This window comes from Xiphias gladius, chromosome 23 (assembly GCF_016859285.1).
Source record: "Xiphias gladius isolate SHS-SW01 ecotype Sanya breed wild chromosome 23, ASM1685928v1, whole genome shotgun sequence".
NCBI lineage: Eukaryota > Metazoa > Chordata > Actinopteri > Istiophoriformes > Xiphiidae > Xiphias > Xiphias gladius.
The window spans coordinates 17,447,443-17,462,967 of record NC_053422.1 but is presented as its reverse complement, the minus strand read 5'-3'; the positions used below and the strand labels follow the sequence as shown (position 1 = coordinate 17,462,967).

The 15,525-nt window shown below is 43.9% G+C and overlaps 1 protein-coding gene across 1 annotated transcript; it reads right to left on the bottom strand.

The window, feature by feature from the left end:
- Positions 1 to 468: 468 nt before the first annotated feature.
- Positions 469 to 13,948, bottom strand: spon2a (spondin 2a, extracellular matrix protein). The gene is made up of 6 exons (XM_040120205.1): positions 13,788 to 13,948; positions 9,342 to 9,567; positions 7,066 to 7,286; positions 3,229 to 3,420; positions 2,684 to 2,855; positions 469 to 1,467 (listed from the first exon to the last, which is right to left on the bottom strand). The coding sequence occupies exons 2-6, from the start codon at positions 9,562 to 9,564 to the stop codon at positions 1,280 to 1,282; spliced, it is 996 nt and encodes a 331-aa protein (XP_039976139.1). The 5' UTR covers positions 9,565 to 9,567; positions 13,788 to 13,948; the 3' UTR covers positions 469 to 1,279.
- Positions 13,949 to 15,525: the final 1,577 nt, after the last annotated feature.

Genomic DNA, 15,525 nt, shown 5'->3' with positions numbered 1-15,525 from the left:
GACCGCCACAAACCCTCGTTTTGTCGGTAGTCGCACTGCAGTGAGGAGTCAGTGTTTCCGGGGATGCTCTGCCAGAGTGAACACTTGACAGCTCATGCATTTTTACATTCACTCATTAGCCCTTCAAAGGCCACAATGAAAGTACTCGGGGGCCATGAAGCACTGGGTCACCAAAGTTTAGGACAGAGAGTGAAATGCATTCGGTGTCAGTACCGGTCAAATTATGCTCTGGCATACACAAATAACTTCATCGTGTATTACAGGAACCATGCAAATCAAAAATGTGTTTTGGTCTCACAGGAGTTTTATAGTTAGGCATTGCTTTTGCATAATAACACGTTCCAAATGAAAAGCCATACAGGGGGAAAAATGTCACACAGATGTCTTCAATTTGAAAAACACCACCATATTTATTCATGAGTTATACAAGATAAGAGACACCATACAGTATATACAAAATCTCAACATTAAAACATTAAAAGAGATATTAAAACAAATATTTATCATTCTTTTTATAAAAACCTTCATCTTGTTATAAAATAGGCCAGCGTCTTCAGACTGGCTCTATGCTTCAAGTCAGCTCTTAGGTTTTTTCTTGTGAAAGGTAATATTTATAAATCGCGGTGTGAGGTTATTTTGAAAGAGCTGCATGTGCAAAGCATGTACAGGTCACCTATGTAAACGAATGCCTCCGCGCCTGTAAAAGTATGCAGTATGTGCAAGGACCTTTGTGTGGAGATTTCTGTGTGCACATGTGTGGATACATGTAAGAGTGTGTGCATGCTAAAGACGTACATTTGTGACTCTGGTATGCCACTATCAGCATACACTTTAAATACATATGTTACTGGTAATGAACAAACCATAATAGGTCTCGTACAGTTCTTTGAGGGGACACATGTCATGCTTCTTCCTGTCTTTTTTTTTCTGTTCTGCATCCATGGCAATTTATAAAAATCACTTTTTAACCCAACATCATTTGTAGTGTTATCTCTAACCCTAATACCTGTCCAACACTCCGCTACAATCACACTTTGAAATAAACTCACTCATTAAAATACACCCTGAGGAGTGTATGCTCTAAAACTAATGGGCTGCACAGATAACGCATCAAGTCATTAGGCAAACATTTCCACAATTTGGCTGTGACAAAGCAATCCTTTATCAAGCATTATCAAGGAGATGCTCAAGATGCAGCAACACTTCTCAGTCCAGCAGTAATAACATGAGAGTCCCAGAGTCGAATACTGGCAGTATCTGTGATTGTGCATTCTGTGGGTTACTGGAGTTTCATACAGCTGTGCGGTACACATTCAGCCTGTTCCTCCAGCTCAGGGCAGGGGGTGCCAGCATTGGCCGGCCGCAAAAGGATGTAACGTGTGCGGTGGCGAACGCCACCTCTGGAGCAGGGACCCAGGCACAAACCCCAGGATGACCAGAGAGACACTTCACAGTCCAGTGGTGTCGCTGTGTGGAGGGGAGAGAGAGATGAAAGAACTAAGTGTGAGTCAAGAGCGAAGGGCAAAGAATGCAGAAAGTATTACAATTCTGTGTAGAGCAGGCATGTCTAAAGCAGGGTCAAAGAACCAAAGTTCCTCTATTATAACTTTTAATTTACCCAGCCAAATGATAACAGTAAAAACCTCCTTCAAGGCCAGTATCAAAAAACATACACCGGTCATTCATAGTAAATGATCTAGAACTGCCCCAAAATTTCATGGGTTCTACCCTGGCCCATGCTCCATCCCTCCACCATGTTTGGTGCAAACCGACTCAGTAGTTTTTGTGTAATCCTACTGACAAATAAACAAACAAAAACACAGGGTTGATCGCTTTACCTCCTTGGCCTAGGTAAAAATAACAAACATCTCCACTTGTGTCATTTTAGGAAGAAAAGAGTCCTCTGCCAGTGTTTAGTGAGTTTGATATGTCAAGGCCAATGAAAGGTGTGTAAATTACATCATTCCTCTAACAAGTGCTATATGTCCACTGGCTGTATACTTAGTTACATTATGGGAAATGAAGGATCTTGCATTTTTGCAGTTTGATCTATAGCCTTCTATTAATTGAAAATCAGGATAACTCAGAATCTCCTCCTTCAATTTGATTTTTGACCTCAGCCAAGGAGGCTATGCTTTCACCCCTGTCTGTTTGTTGGTTGGTTTGTTTAGTTGTCAGCAGGATTACACAAAAACTACTGAATCAGTTTGCACCAAACATGGTGGAGGGATTGGGCATGGTCTGGGGAAGAACCCATTAAATTTTGGGGAAGATCCGGATCATCTACTATGAATTTGAATTTTTTTTTTCTCTGAAGCCTGGTTTATGTTGTTTGACATTGGCCTTGGCAGAGGTCTACGCTCTCTGAGTGCCCTTCTAGTTTTTAATGTGTCACTTGCGAGTCCCTCAACTTTGTGGAAGCACTAAATAGCTTGAGTATCCCTTCAATGGACACACAGAGCAAATATGTCTTTTATTTTACAGAACAGATTAATCAAATTAAATTAAGAGAACTAGGACCATATTGTAACTTTAATGGGATACAAATCAGTATAATAACATGTTATATTCTGGTCTTTTGCTCCTGCTTCCCCATCCATTTTAATCATTATCTGGTTTAATTCTTGGTCCTCCAAGGTAAAACCTTTTGGGTACCACTGTTGTAGGGAGTCTGTGGTCTTACCTGAGAAGCGCTGGGGACTGAAAGAGTTAGGCAGAATATGATTGGACATTGGGGTTTGCTGGTCAGGTGATCTGCTCTGTCGGGTGATCTTTATGCTGGCAATTGGTGGAAGCTCCTTTAAGCGTGGATAGTAGAAGGAGTTGGCTGGATGGTTTGGCATCTGAGACGTGATCTGAACAAGTCAGCAGAGAACAGTGCAGCATAATTCATCAGGAGAGCCAGAAGATTGTCAACACAAGTACAAGTAACACAATAGCCCACTTAAAAACACATGCTGGAAAAGGATAGATGGTGTATTATGTAATAGAGGCCCTTTTTATTCGAAGCACTTCAGGTCAGACATGAGGGCCGCCAACCAATCATTTAAGTGGAGACAGCTAAGAATGATGCCCCATTCCCAGGCTGCTAACTTATTTTAAGAATAAGTCGAAAGCCATCCGCCTTGCATGGTCTACCCATGAAATGAATGGACGAATGACTAAATGAATGAGTCGACGTATGAATGCATGCTGGTTTTTGTACTTGTGAATGATGCAAGAGCTCACCTTTGTGATGTTTTCTGGGGGGCTGGTGGGGAAGTTGGGAGAGGAGAAAGTGAATCCACTGTCTGTCCCTGCATCATACGGCTGGAGGTCAATGCTCACCTCCTGTTTCCACTGGCTGCCCTCGCAAAGGTTTAGGCCTTCCACGCCGACAAACCAGTCAGGGCTGGGGATCATCTTCACCATCAGGGACAACTGTCGATCGGAGAGAGAAAATGAAATTAGTTCAAACTTTAAACAGTATACCTCAGTGTACCTGCTGTAGACTCTGGTTTCTTTCTTTCTTCTTTCTCATCTTCAAAGCCATAAACCCTGAGGCTTACATTTTTTTCTTCACCCAAGATAAATATTTTGCATGTCCTGTATGTGAATACTGAAATTGCACTGATGCGGTCTCTCCTTGTTTTGTCAAGTAATAACTGCAAATGAAACTACAAAGAAAATGCAATGAAATAAAGTTACAACGAGTCCTTCTGGACACAGAGAGCTAGACTAAGGATTTAAGTGATTATTTTTATGGCTCCAGGCAAACGTCTGACTGCAACAGTCTGGATAAGGACGACCAATAGCTCTTTTGAAGAAGAAAGAAAACAAAATTGATTTAAAAAACCCCACCATAGTAATATTGTGTTATACTGCCCCTTGTCTATTGATATATTTTGTGTAGAAAAAATATGTTAAAGGAATAATAGTAAGATAGTTAGGACAATACACACTTACACACACACACACACAAAGTGTTGTGTCAGGATTTATAAACTCGCACATTTGCAGATGCAGGGACTGGGGACTGCATGTGTGCGTAAGCACGCACCCACTCAGTTTCCTGTGCAAGGTTACACTGTGTCTCCTGTGTGATGGCTGTTTTCCGAGAGCTGGTGACCTCATACAGGAAGTGGCCTGTGGGTCAGCACACGCTAAGGTGGCAGACGCCCAGAGAACAGCACATTTGAAAACGCCCCCTCACTTGTGGCCCGATACTCGAGGACCTGGGCTGAGTTCCGGGTCGGATGGGTGGGCTTGCACAGCTTTGGATGGCTAGAAAAGGGTGGCTTGGAGGTGCATAGAGCACTGGATGGGAGAGTGCTGGAACAGACATCAGTTCACTCGGGGAAGGAGGCAGGTAGTCTTAGCATGAAAAGTGGGGTTTTCTAGAAAGCAACAGAGCTGCTTTTGATTTGGTTTCTCTGTTCCTTTGCTGTGTGTCACAGGCAAGAAACAGAGAAACCAAATCAGAGGCAGCTCTGTTGTTTTTTAGAATCCTCCGCTGATCCCTTCCTTCCTTTCTTCCCTCCTCTACTAACACCACTCCCTCCCCTTGTCCTTTTCACTCTGAAACAGCAGTTTTTCCAAGAAGCCGTCCTGCTATTTCCATTGGGCCGGTCAGCAAGGATGTCTGCTCAGGGATATCCCTTGTCACTGGCTTGATCTGTCTAAGGTGATTTGCAGTATACAGGCCAGGGAGCATCTATGGAGCAGAGACAGTTACTCAAAGCTCCCATGATCCCTCCCCATTTTCTCCACCACAGAAAATCTTCTGCAGAGTTCCACAGAGAACGAGTCGTCCACGAAAACACGCAACCACAGTCCGATAGCACAAGCACTTTAATGATCTGATGTTGTTGTCTCATTTTCTGTGGTGCCATTGAGCTTACAAAATACTGAATCTTTAGGAATAATGCCAGTTGGATCGTGAATGGCCCTTATTTGGTGTTATCTGGCCCTTTTGAATTACACGTTTAACAGCAATAGCAGGAAGCTCATGAATATGGAGATGGGAATCATATGTGTTTGGGATTTTTGGGGCATTGCGTATGAATGTCTTGGTTAGGGGGCAAGAGAAAAAAGATGGTATTTATAAATGACTGTGTGCAACAGAGACATGCAGACAGAAAAGCAGAATAACAGATTAAGCTGTCAACAGCTTCACATCATTCAGCCTGTCATTGTCATGTTCAACACAAACACACAATAGTCATGCCCTGCATTTTTTTTGCCATTCTGACCGCTAATCTAAAAACAGAAGGACCCATGTAAAATCAGCCACAGACATCATATACCTAGACAACAAGCTGTTAAGCTGCTGTCTAGGACAAGTACTTACCAAAGATGCCCTCTGACAGGGCTGGTTATGATTTTTAAGGGTTCAGGCAGTGGAATAACCAATAAACAAATGTCACCAGACTTCGCCTCGCCAAGCATGAACACACCTATTTCTAAAAGCCCCAGCAAATATCCGCCCCTCCTCTTCACCTCTTTCCCTCTCATTCATCAGCTACTTATGCTTTACACATAAAGGCATACTTTATTTCTAGTTTTAACTCTGTGAATAGTATGACACATTTTTCCACAGAGCCATACGTCATTCCTACCTCGAATACTTTGCCTATGTTTAAGCCCTGGCCCCAAATTTAGCCCAAGCCTCCAACCATGACCTCTGCTCCCAAAGTCACTCACTATCCTGCACCAGCGGTACCCTGTAGTCCAGCGATGAGCAAAGTTGTACCCTAGTTGGATACTGAGCCTACAGCCCAAAAGCAGTCCAATTGCATCAGCCCATTTATCAACCTTAAATATGGGGTATTATGGGGCTCTAGCGGTTTATCTTCCACAGTTAGTAGTGTCAGTGCAACATTTCCTTTTTTTGTGTTTTCCTGGGCAGTGTTTCTTTGCTGAGCTGCGGTACAGGGATAGTAACACAAAGGGGGAGTTTTGCACTAAAAATATTCCTGGAAAATATATCTACTTGATTTGGCAATCTCAGACTGCCGAAGCCTCATATTAGCTTTGGCTGTGTGTTAGAATGCAGTGTTGCACGACGCAAGGACTGTGACCACCATCCGCTGAAGGGATCACTTCAAGGTCAGTATCGTGACAAGGAATAATTACAGCAATTAATAACTCTCAGTGTACATATGAGCATGTGAGAATGTTGATTAAGGTCATTTTAATAGGATTTTAACTTTACCTTTGCCCTTACAGCAATAGTTTGACATATGGGGAAATATGCTTATTTGCCTACTTGCCCAGACTTAGAGAAAAAAATCAATACCATTTTCATATCGCTATGTTAAATATGGAGCTAAAGCCATCAGCCTGTTAGCTTAGCATAAAGACTGAAACCAGGGGTAAAGAGCTAACCTTTCTCTGTCCAAACAAAATCCGCCTAGCAACAGCTATAAATGTCTTTTTTCATTCATTTGATCTCTTCTGTTGAATCCATACAAACAGCAAAATCTGTAAAATCTAAAGGTTTTGTTTTTGCTGGGGGTATGGTTGTGTCAGAGGGTGACAACAAGACTCCAGGAAGTCACTACAATAGGCCAAGAAATAGCCAGGCTAGCTTTTTCTCCATTTCCAGTCTTCATGCTAAGCTAAGCTAACCAGCTGATGGCTAGAGCTTCATATTTAACATACTGAAATGAGAGTGGTATCAATCATCCACTCCAATTCTCTGCAAGAAAGTGAGTAGGTATATTACTCAAATTGCCAAACTATTCCTTTAACTAAACGTCGTCCTGAGCTCACAGAGTTCAATGGGACAGGCAGCAGACAGAGAGCAGACCGCGCAGGATGGATGAGGGCGTTTGTGGCTGCAGGGCTTTAGCACATGAGCTAAACATAGCCTGATTGGACGGTGGAAAGAAGTGCTGAAGCATTTGGTCAGAGCAGAAGGCCGACTTTATGGGAAGGCCCGGGTCACCACATGACTTAATAGATTTAGTCAAACAGACGGTTTGTGTGACTTACTGTGTCTGAGCATGTGTGTGCTTTTGTGAGTGAGTATTGCTTCTACTTATTTGTTACTTTTGTTACTACTTAAGTGTTATTTGTGCCTACCAGTGAGCTCCGGGACTGCATGAGCAACTCCGTGGAGCTGTGCCCGATGCCATTAGGAATGCCGGCCGTTCGGTACATGGCTCCCACCGTGCGTCTCTTCCTGGCCTCCTTGGCTGCCTTCATCAGCTCCACCGTCACCCCGAGTTCAGCAAAGTTCTGAACCCCTGCACTGGCTGGAGCACCCTCCTCCCACAGACGAAAATGGCGATTATGGCTGACCACTAAAGGGAGAAAAGAAACACAAGAAAGAGAAGAAGACAGGAGTAAGATGCTTATTCACTGGAATGCATATCAATGTCACTGAAGTACCACAGAGCTACAGCCAGACGGTGAGATCATTTCCACCATGGAGCCTGTATGTATTTCTATGGCTGCCACCTACTTTCTGCACTTAAACAGATCATTCTGAAGGAACTGCCCACGTGTGTGTTTTTGGAATTATTGCATGATTATAGTTTCACGTTTTCTCCATCTATCTTTGATAAAACAACAACACGGGCTGGAGCTGCCAGGAGATGGGTCAGGATCTCCGAGTTGGTCGCCAGATAGTGGACAAAAAAAAAAAAACTATATTTGAAAACTATTTTGAAAACCTGTATTGATACTTTTTCTTACCCTTTGGGCCTACCGAACCATTTGCTTCCCATTCTCATATTCAGTTTTGGTCATCTATGAGATCTGTTAAGAATCAAGAGACTGATTTAGGTGAAACTGTTCGTACCACAGGTTCTGGAGTTGCATGCTGAAACCCGCAGAGCCACTGGCCAGGGCCAGTGGTTTTGAGGGCAGAGTAAGGTTAGCCAGAAACACGCTGACAAATGCTCTGATGGTTCTGCCTTACCTCACTTTTCAAAAGCCGCGTACAGGCATACATACACAACCATACATTTATACTTAAACACTCTTGACACGTGTATTAACACACACACCGCACAGAGCCACACACACAACGTGTGCAGCACACTTCACACACTATATTGTTTCTCCCCAAAATACCATTACTAATGTGCTTAATTACATTTCCATGCTAACAAATTTCCCACAAGCGTCAAGCCCTTGAAACTCGATGACACATCAAATTTAAGCACCACCGAGACGTTTAAGCCCACGTCCCGTCCTTCCTAAATTGCTTGTGTTTTTTTCTTTGTGCCATGACAAACTCCTTTCCCTCTTCCCTCTGGCAGTGTCCTTGGTCCTTGGTCCCTCATCCCCGGATCTCCTCGATTAAGCAACACAAAACCATCACAGGCCCCCAAACCCCTCGACCAGTTGTGTTTTTCTATGCGCTATGACAACATTCTTTTTGTCCCCTACCAGTGGATTGTCAGTCCACTGAGGCCCTTGTTTTTTCCCCTCTTGTGACAAAGCCCATTCCTTGTCCCCTTTGGCCACTGTTGCCCATTAGCCAGGGACATTAAAAGCCATATTGGGTGTATCACAATCTCCGGTGCCTGTCTCTATATGGAGCAAGTAGTGCATCATCCTCTGGAAGGGCAGCAGGGCACCACTGGGAGAGCTGGAAGCCAGACATAGCCACGGCCGCCACAGACTGTGATGCACAAGAGCAGTCCAACACAGAGACACACACACACACACACACACACACACACACACACACACACACACACACACACACACACACACACACACACACACACACATGCACACACATGTACAAACATCTGCCATCCATCCCGTTCTCCATGGCTTGGGGAAAAAAGCAGAATAGAGGGGCCTGAATGTCTTCTTCATCTCCTCCTCCTCCTGGCTCTAAGGTAAGCTCGGAGTAAACCCCACTACACCCAAACTATCAACACCCACCTCCACTAACCCTGAAACCTCCTTCCAGTCTTTACCGCCAACACTGTGGTAAACCAGCGGAAATGTGGGAAGGAGTGTAGGATTGAGCTGAAGGAATAGAGAAATATTAAAGATACCACTAGACAGAGGTTAGAGAAACAGAGGGAAGTAACCCATCTGGTAGCATTTAAACTGTCTTTCTTATTGCTCTCCGCTTCTTGCTGCTTTCTTCATTAACATTTCTCGGCCCTGTGTATGTGCGTGTATGCTGACAGTAAGGACGTAAACGTCTGACACATGACGAGGAACAAAACAACTGTCTTTAGGTGAAGCAGAGGCTGAGTCAGTGTCCCATCCCTGTCCTTTCATTAGCCTGCATTCAGTGAATTATTATCAGGCATTAGAGGTATAATTTTCCGTGAGAAATTGTTGACTTTCTAATAACCAACTTCATTGTCCCCAGTAGTTTTTCTCACCTATGAGTTTGGACCACTGTGCAGGTGGCCGGAACAGTGGATACTGCTTGGGGAAGGCCTGTGGGCTCCAGTGACCTGTAAAGACTAGGATGTAGGAAGCAGGACCCTTGGCCGTGCATTCGGTCCCATTGAGTGGTCGCAAAGGCCCAGCAAAAGCGAGGCAAAGCTTCAGAAGTACGAGTAGCTGCTGCAGCCAACCACAGGTCAGGTGCTCTGACGACATCGTCTGAAAGAAATGGAGAAATGAAAATAGGCAGTGTGAGTATTCCACACCCACGGTAGAGGTGTATCAGGTTTGCACATGGCTGGGTTTCCCTGATGATAGAGAAAAAAATGTCTGCTCCTACCCTTAAGTTTTCTTGAATACCATGAAATGTGCAGTGCAGTTTAAAATCAAAAGCTGCTTAAGAATTCTGTCAGAAGCGCTTTTGCACGTATTCTTTGTCCTTCGGCAGGCAAACGAAAGGATCTTAACGTGTACATTTAGGAAACCAAACCCAGACAATCTTGGAAAATCAATATAAAAGGGGAAATTCCACACCCCTGCCCTCATATCGCAGCACATTCATTTTATTTTAGAACAAAGCATATTGAACCCATTGACCCTCAAGCCTTCGATTAAAAAAAAAAAAATCTTCCTATTCTCCTGGGCTGGGCCGAGTGTGTGTTGGTTCAGAGCCAATCTGTGGCTACACGGCAAAACGGTTAACATTCATCACTGTCAAGGTAATGTCTGCACAGAAGCCGCCCTAAAATAAAACAACACGGCTGACATCTCTGATGATAGATGCAAATCCTGTCTGCTCTGCTGCTCTACTGACCTCACTGACTGACCATCCAACGACCGCCGGCTGCTGAGTCAGACTCGCACTCTATTAAGAGAGGCCAAGTTGGACGATGGCACGTGCATGATAATTGCTCAAAACACACTTCAGTCCTACATATTGTGTAGGGCTGAAGAAAGTAACGGAGAGGAACCCCCTTGAGTTTTTTGTTTATTTGTGCACCTGAGTTGAGTTTTTGCTCTCTGACACTGCTGTCAGTGTGTGTGTTTTTTTTATTTTTTATACAATTATTCAGGAGATGAGTGTAAATCAGAACTGCGCAATTTTTCTCCCTTCTGCACCAGTTCTCTGAGCACTTTTTTCCCTCCCAACACTTCCTTCCATCTCATCCTCCTCTCCACCTTCTCCACGCATATTCTCGCCTCATGTCTACTCTCCGCCCCAAATTTGTCTGATTCCAAAGGTGGCACAATTAAAATGGCACAACAACAGCCAGACACACTGTTTCCTGCTGTATTGTTTTCAAAATCTGTGTTCAAGTTGGTATTTCGAAATATTCCCAAAAACCACTAAAAGAAAGTTGCCACTGCAGTGACAGTTTTCATTGTTTCTACAAAAAAAAAAAAAAAAGAAAAATACATGAACAAAGATGTGATACGTGTTATGTCTTTGTCCAAGAGCAGTACAGAGGACACTTTCCCTGAATGTGCAAGAAAATTCTTCAAGTACTTTGGACAAAAATGTATTAAAAAAACGTGATGTTATTTCACTTATGTCCTGTTTTATTGGCAGATGTTTTAACATTGAGATCACAGTTTATGACTTGATGACAGATGATATTTTTCTCTGTTTGAGTGTTACAGAAAGGGAGAGTAATGCTTTGTGGCTGCAGCCTTGTGTGGCGATTCTATGGGTTACTATACTATAACTAAACTTCCAAGCAGCTGCAGAATTCAGACAGTTAAATTTGGGCAAGTCGAACAGCACACAAACACGCACATGCACGCGAAGGCACGCGCACGCACACACACACACACACACACACACACACACACACACACACACACACACACACACACACACACACACACACACACACACACACACACACACAGGCACCACCAGCACACATAACACTCATGTCAGGCTGCACATTGTCCCCGAAGTGTATTTCTGGAGGTCAGATAGTATTACTCCGCCAATATAGCTGCAAAACTCCAACTCTGACACTTTTCTGACCAAAGCCTTAAATGTCACTGAGTGTTTTATCAATTCCCTGTCTCCATTAAATCTATATTAACCACTGCACAGTCTAACAGCCAGCCATAAAAATACCTGGAGGATGGAGACACACAGAGCCCGGCTTTGATTTCACTGCTCAGTCATCTGATCATCTCAGCGGCTGCTCTGCAGGAGGCCGATAAAGCTCCAGGTTGAGATGCTGAACCATGCAGCTTGTTCCAAAAAGTAACTTTGTCTTGGAAAAATGACATAACATTATTTTGAGACTGATAACAAGAAGTGTTTGACTTGCACTTGTGGTCAAGCACCATAGACTCGGCTTCATGGAAGTTCACCGTCTGGAGATGGAGATTTTTCACACCAGTATGTGATCTTAACTGCTACTGTCCTGTCTACCGCGTCCACTATGTTTAGTATAGAGAAGGAGGTCAGTCCTGTTACATGCTGCTGCAAAGGTTTAGCTTTTTTTCTGTCCCTTTCACACACACAAATACACACACATTCGAGACAAAGAAGAGCAACATGTTTAACTGGAAACTCACGGCATGCAATTTACCGGTACATAATTTTCTTTTTCCAAAATAACGTATTTCTGTTTTTGATTTTCAGGCCAGTCTCGGTCTATTAGCGGCTGTCATATGATCCCTGTTGCTATAACAACCATTAATCGGATGACCCCATTTTACACTAAGACTCCATTCTACCTTCCCTCTGAACTTGTCACACTCTCTGACACTATAACACACTGAAGAGACATTTCTTGAATTCCCACGCTGACACACTGAACTTTATCAGTCAACACTCAGACCTGCCACCAGCTGATGTCTGCTGCTGCTGCTGCTGCTGAAAACACATGCAGTAATAATAATAGGCCATATTTTATTTATCGGTGCATACACATTTATTTTCAGTCGACATAAAGTTTACACTTGTAGACACACACGCACTCACACCACAGACCTGCTCTCATCAGTCAGCGTGGAGAGACACGCACAGCAGTTTTTCTGTCGGGCACAAGACCCAATAAAACGAGGGGATGTGGCACGGAGCCAAATGCAGCCGCTGCCGCCCCATGGGCACCTTCACTGCGTAATTACGGCAGCCTCACGCAGAGATAATACACACATTCACTTCAGCTCATATACACAGGCAGGCAGGTATGCACGCACAAACTCAGATTTGTGCACGCAGCGGGGGGTATGTTCATTTTTAACAAGGAGATAGCAGGGAGGTAATTGGCTGTTTTCGCTAAGATCTTTCTGAGAGACCCTTTGTTTGGGGGGCAGTGGCGGATTCAGGAGTTTGTGCTGAGAAAAGGGATGCCTTGAATTACCTTTTTCACATGCTCCTGTACAACGTGGATCTAAAGGTACCATTTCACTTTCACGTGTAGACAGACCAGTCACTCTTGGTCAGGCATGCATCACAACAGGAGGAGAAAAAAGTCAGGAGAGCGGGCAGATTTTGCTTTTTGGCCTGAAATACTTAACTAAAGCCACATTTTCAACAGGACCAGGGAGGATGGACAGTGCATGCACATACCTGCGTACTATATATCAATTGCACCAATGAAGGTAAAGCAACTACCAGCGCAAGTGTGCAAATACATGCGAAGATGAAGTCAGTGGCAACAGATTTGTGTTCAGGGATACAATACAAAAAAAAAAACTTCATTACAAACGATGCAACTGCAGCAGGGGAGGCATCCGTGCGCATTATTTTTGCGTGAGAACAAACGTGGCATAATTTCAGTGGTGGAAAATACATTTACCTTTTGTTGAGGTACAACTTTGTGGTACTTTACTCGAGTATTGCCATTTGATGCTACCTCTGCTCCACTACACATCAGAGGAAAATACTATACTTCACACACGACATACACACACGACATTGACAGCTGTAGTTAGCAGTACCCTTGCAGAATTAAATTCTACATATAAAGACGAGTATTTCTAAAAAAGGATGCCTGTTATAAATTAAACCACTCAAAAGTAAACAAGAAGTTAAAATTGTTGACACCTTGAAGTGCTTAAACTGATGCTTAATGTTAATCCATCAGTCATAATAATCTGACAACATAAAACATATAATAATATATCACTCTGAAGCATAATCAGTAACATTTACTTTTGACACTTTATGTATATTTTGCAGGCAATCATTCTATAAAACACTCTCATAATACTGGTGGTATTATGAGAGGGGTGGTATTATTATACTGGTAATACATGGTACTGGTACTTTTACCTAAGTAAAGGATCTGAGCACTTCTTCCACCACTGCACCGCTTTTACTCAAAAATACTACAGCTTCCCAGGACAAAGAAACAAGCTCAGTGGATCTCGTGATGCTAAAAAAGCCACACTCAGCGAGACTCCGGCCTTGCAGAGGATGAACGGAGGCTCAGCGTGTGTCCTACCTGTGTTGGACCAGTCAGTCAGGGACAGAGAGAAGCTGCAGCAGAATCACAGAGAGGATAAAGCTCCACTCACACTCTCTCTCCTTTCCTCTCTTTCCCTCTACTGTAGCCAGCTGTCTGGTGCAGCCTTATCAGCCTTTATCCCTCTATCCTCCGTCTTTATCTCTCGTTCCAAATTTCTCTCCTCCTCCCTTCTCTCTCATTGTATCTCCTCATATTACCCTCCTCTCTCTTTCTCTCTCTTTCTCCTCCCCCTCCTCCTATGTTCTCCCCCTACCTCTCCTTGTATGGAAAGGCGGTAAAAAGCCTCGCTCCTCTCCTCCACTGTCCCTCTCCTCTCTCCCTCTATCCTTCTCTCTCAAGTCTTTCAGTGGCTGTGTAAACTCAGCAACCTCACTGCTGACAAGGTAATCAACACCACATTGGCCCCTCTGAACATACACCGCTCAGCATTGTGTATTTTCTTACCGCTGTTCTTCAGCGCACACCGTCAGACTTTGAGAGGTGTAGAGTTGCTGAATAATGGCAGTAAAATAGAAGGAGAAATGAGGAATAGGACTTTACGCACAGACATGCAACCTGGAGAACAGACGAGCGGAGTCCAGACAGAAACAAAGGCCTTTTTATTTCTGCAGTTAATTTACTGATTGGACATTTGCAGAGAATCAAAGGAGTTTAAATGGTCGCCGCCCCCCGCCCCCTTTCAAATAGTTCTTCTGTCCTGTGGCAGATACAGCTGTGATCTCAGCTGAAGGACCCCTTTTCCTCGGGTCTGGGTGTACAAATGTGTGTCTGTGTGTGTGTCAGAGACGTGTGTCCACCAGCTCCCACAGCTGGTACACACATGGACGACCAGGGAGGTTCTCTGTTACCGGCCGCCACTCACTTATCAACGTGTCAAGGCTCAGACTAAACGAGGCTGTGTGTACTTGTGCGTATGCTCGTGTGTGAGAGAGTGTGTAAAAAATCTGGGAACTTTTGTTACTTTTCCTGATTATTATCCATGGCTGTGACGCAACAAGCCGGTCAGCCTATATTTCATCAAACAACACACACGCAGTCTGGTCAGGTTTGTGGTTTAATGTGGATTAGGCACAGTTAGTCCGTAGATCTGCACTATCAACTCGACCTGGCTGATATCAGCCAGACCTAAAAGACAACTCTGCAGCTGGAGAGGCGCAGACCTTTAAACCCACTCGGCCACGTCACTGTATGGCTTCGCCTGTGAAGCTTCCAGGAACGAGTGGAGACGAAAAGGAGAAGACAGAGGAGAAGGGTGGTTAGATGTGGATCAGGTAACGTTTTGGACTTTGTGTCCTGCAGTCATAAACAATCAACTAGACAATTACACCCTCTCTCCATCTGTTTCTTCTCTCAACCTTCCTCCCTCCCTCTTTGTCTCCCAGTTACTCACTCATCTCTTTATTTAACCACTTCTTCCTGTCTCTACCCACATCTATTTATCTATCTATCTATTTATCTATCTATCTATCTCTTTGACTGCAAGTAGGTTGTGGGAAAAACCCAGATTCCCTTGCTCCTGCCCACTGATTAATGAAAGTGAGCTCAGCATCCAGATTGACTCATGTTAATGTGGAACATCACAGACGCAGACACAGTTTGGTTGAGCGTAGACAGAATCGCTGAAATTGTGAACCTGCGCCGGCACGTACACCAGCACACGTTTAGACCCACACATGTACCTGCAGACCTAGGCGGGAATCAATGATTACCGTGA

Excerpts from the sequence above, each read along its gene's own strand:
- spon2a (XM_040120205.1), bottom strand. The coding sequence starts at position 9,564 with ATGTCGTCAGAGCACCTGACCTGTGGTTGGCTGCAGCAGCTACTCGTA. Across the intron at positions 3,421-7,065 it reads TGCAGTCCCGGAGCTCACTG|TTGTCCCTGATGGTGAAGAT; the intron begins GTAGGCACAAAT and ends TCCGATCGACAG. Across the intron at positions 2,856-3,228 it reads CCCCAGAAAACATCACAAAG|ATCACGTCTCAGATGCCAAA; the intron begins GTGAGCTCTTGC and ends TGACTTGTTCAG.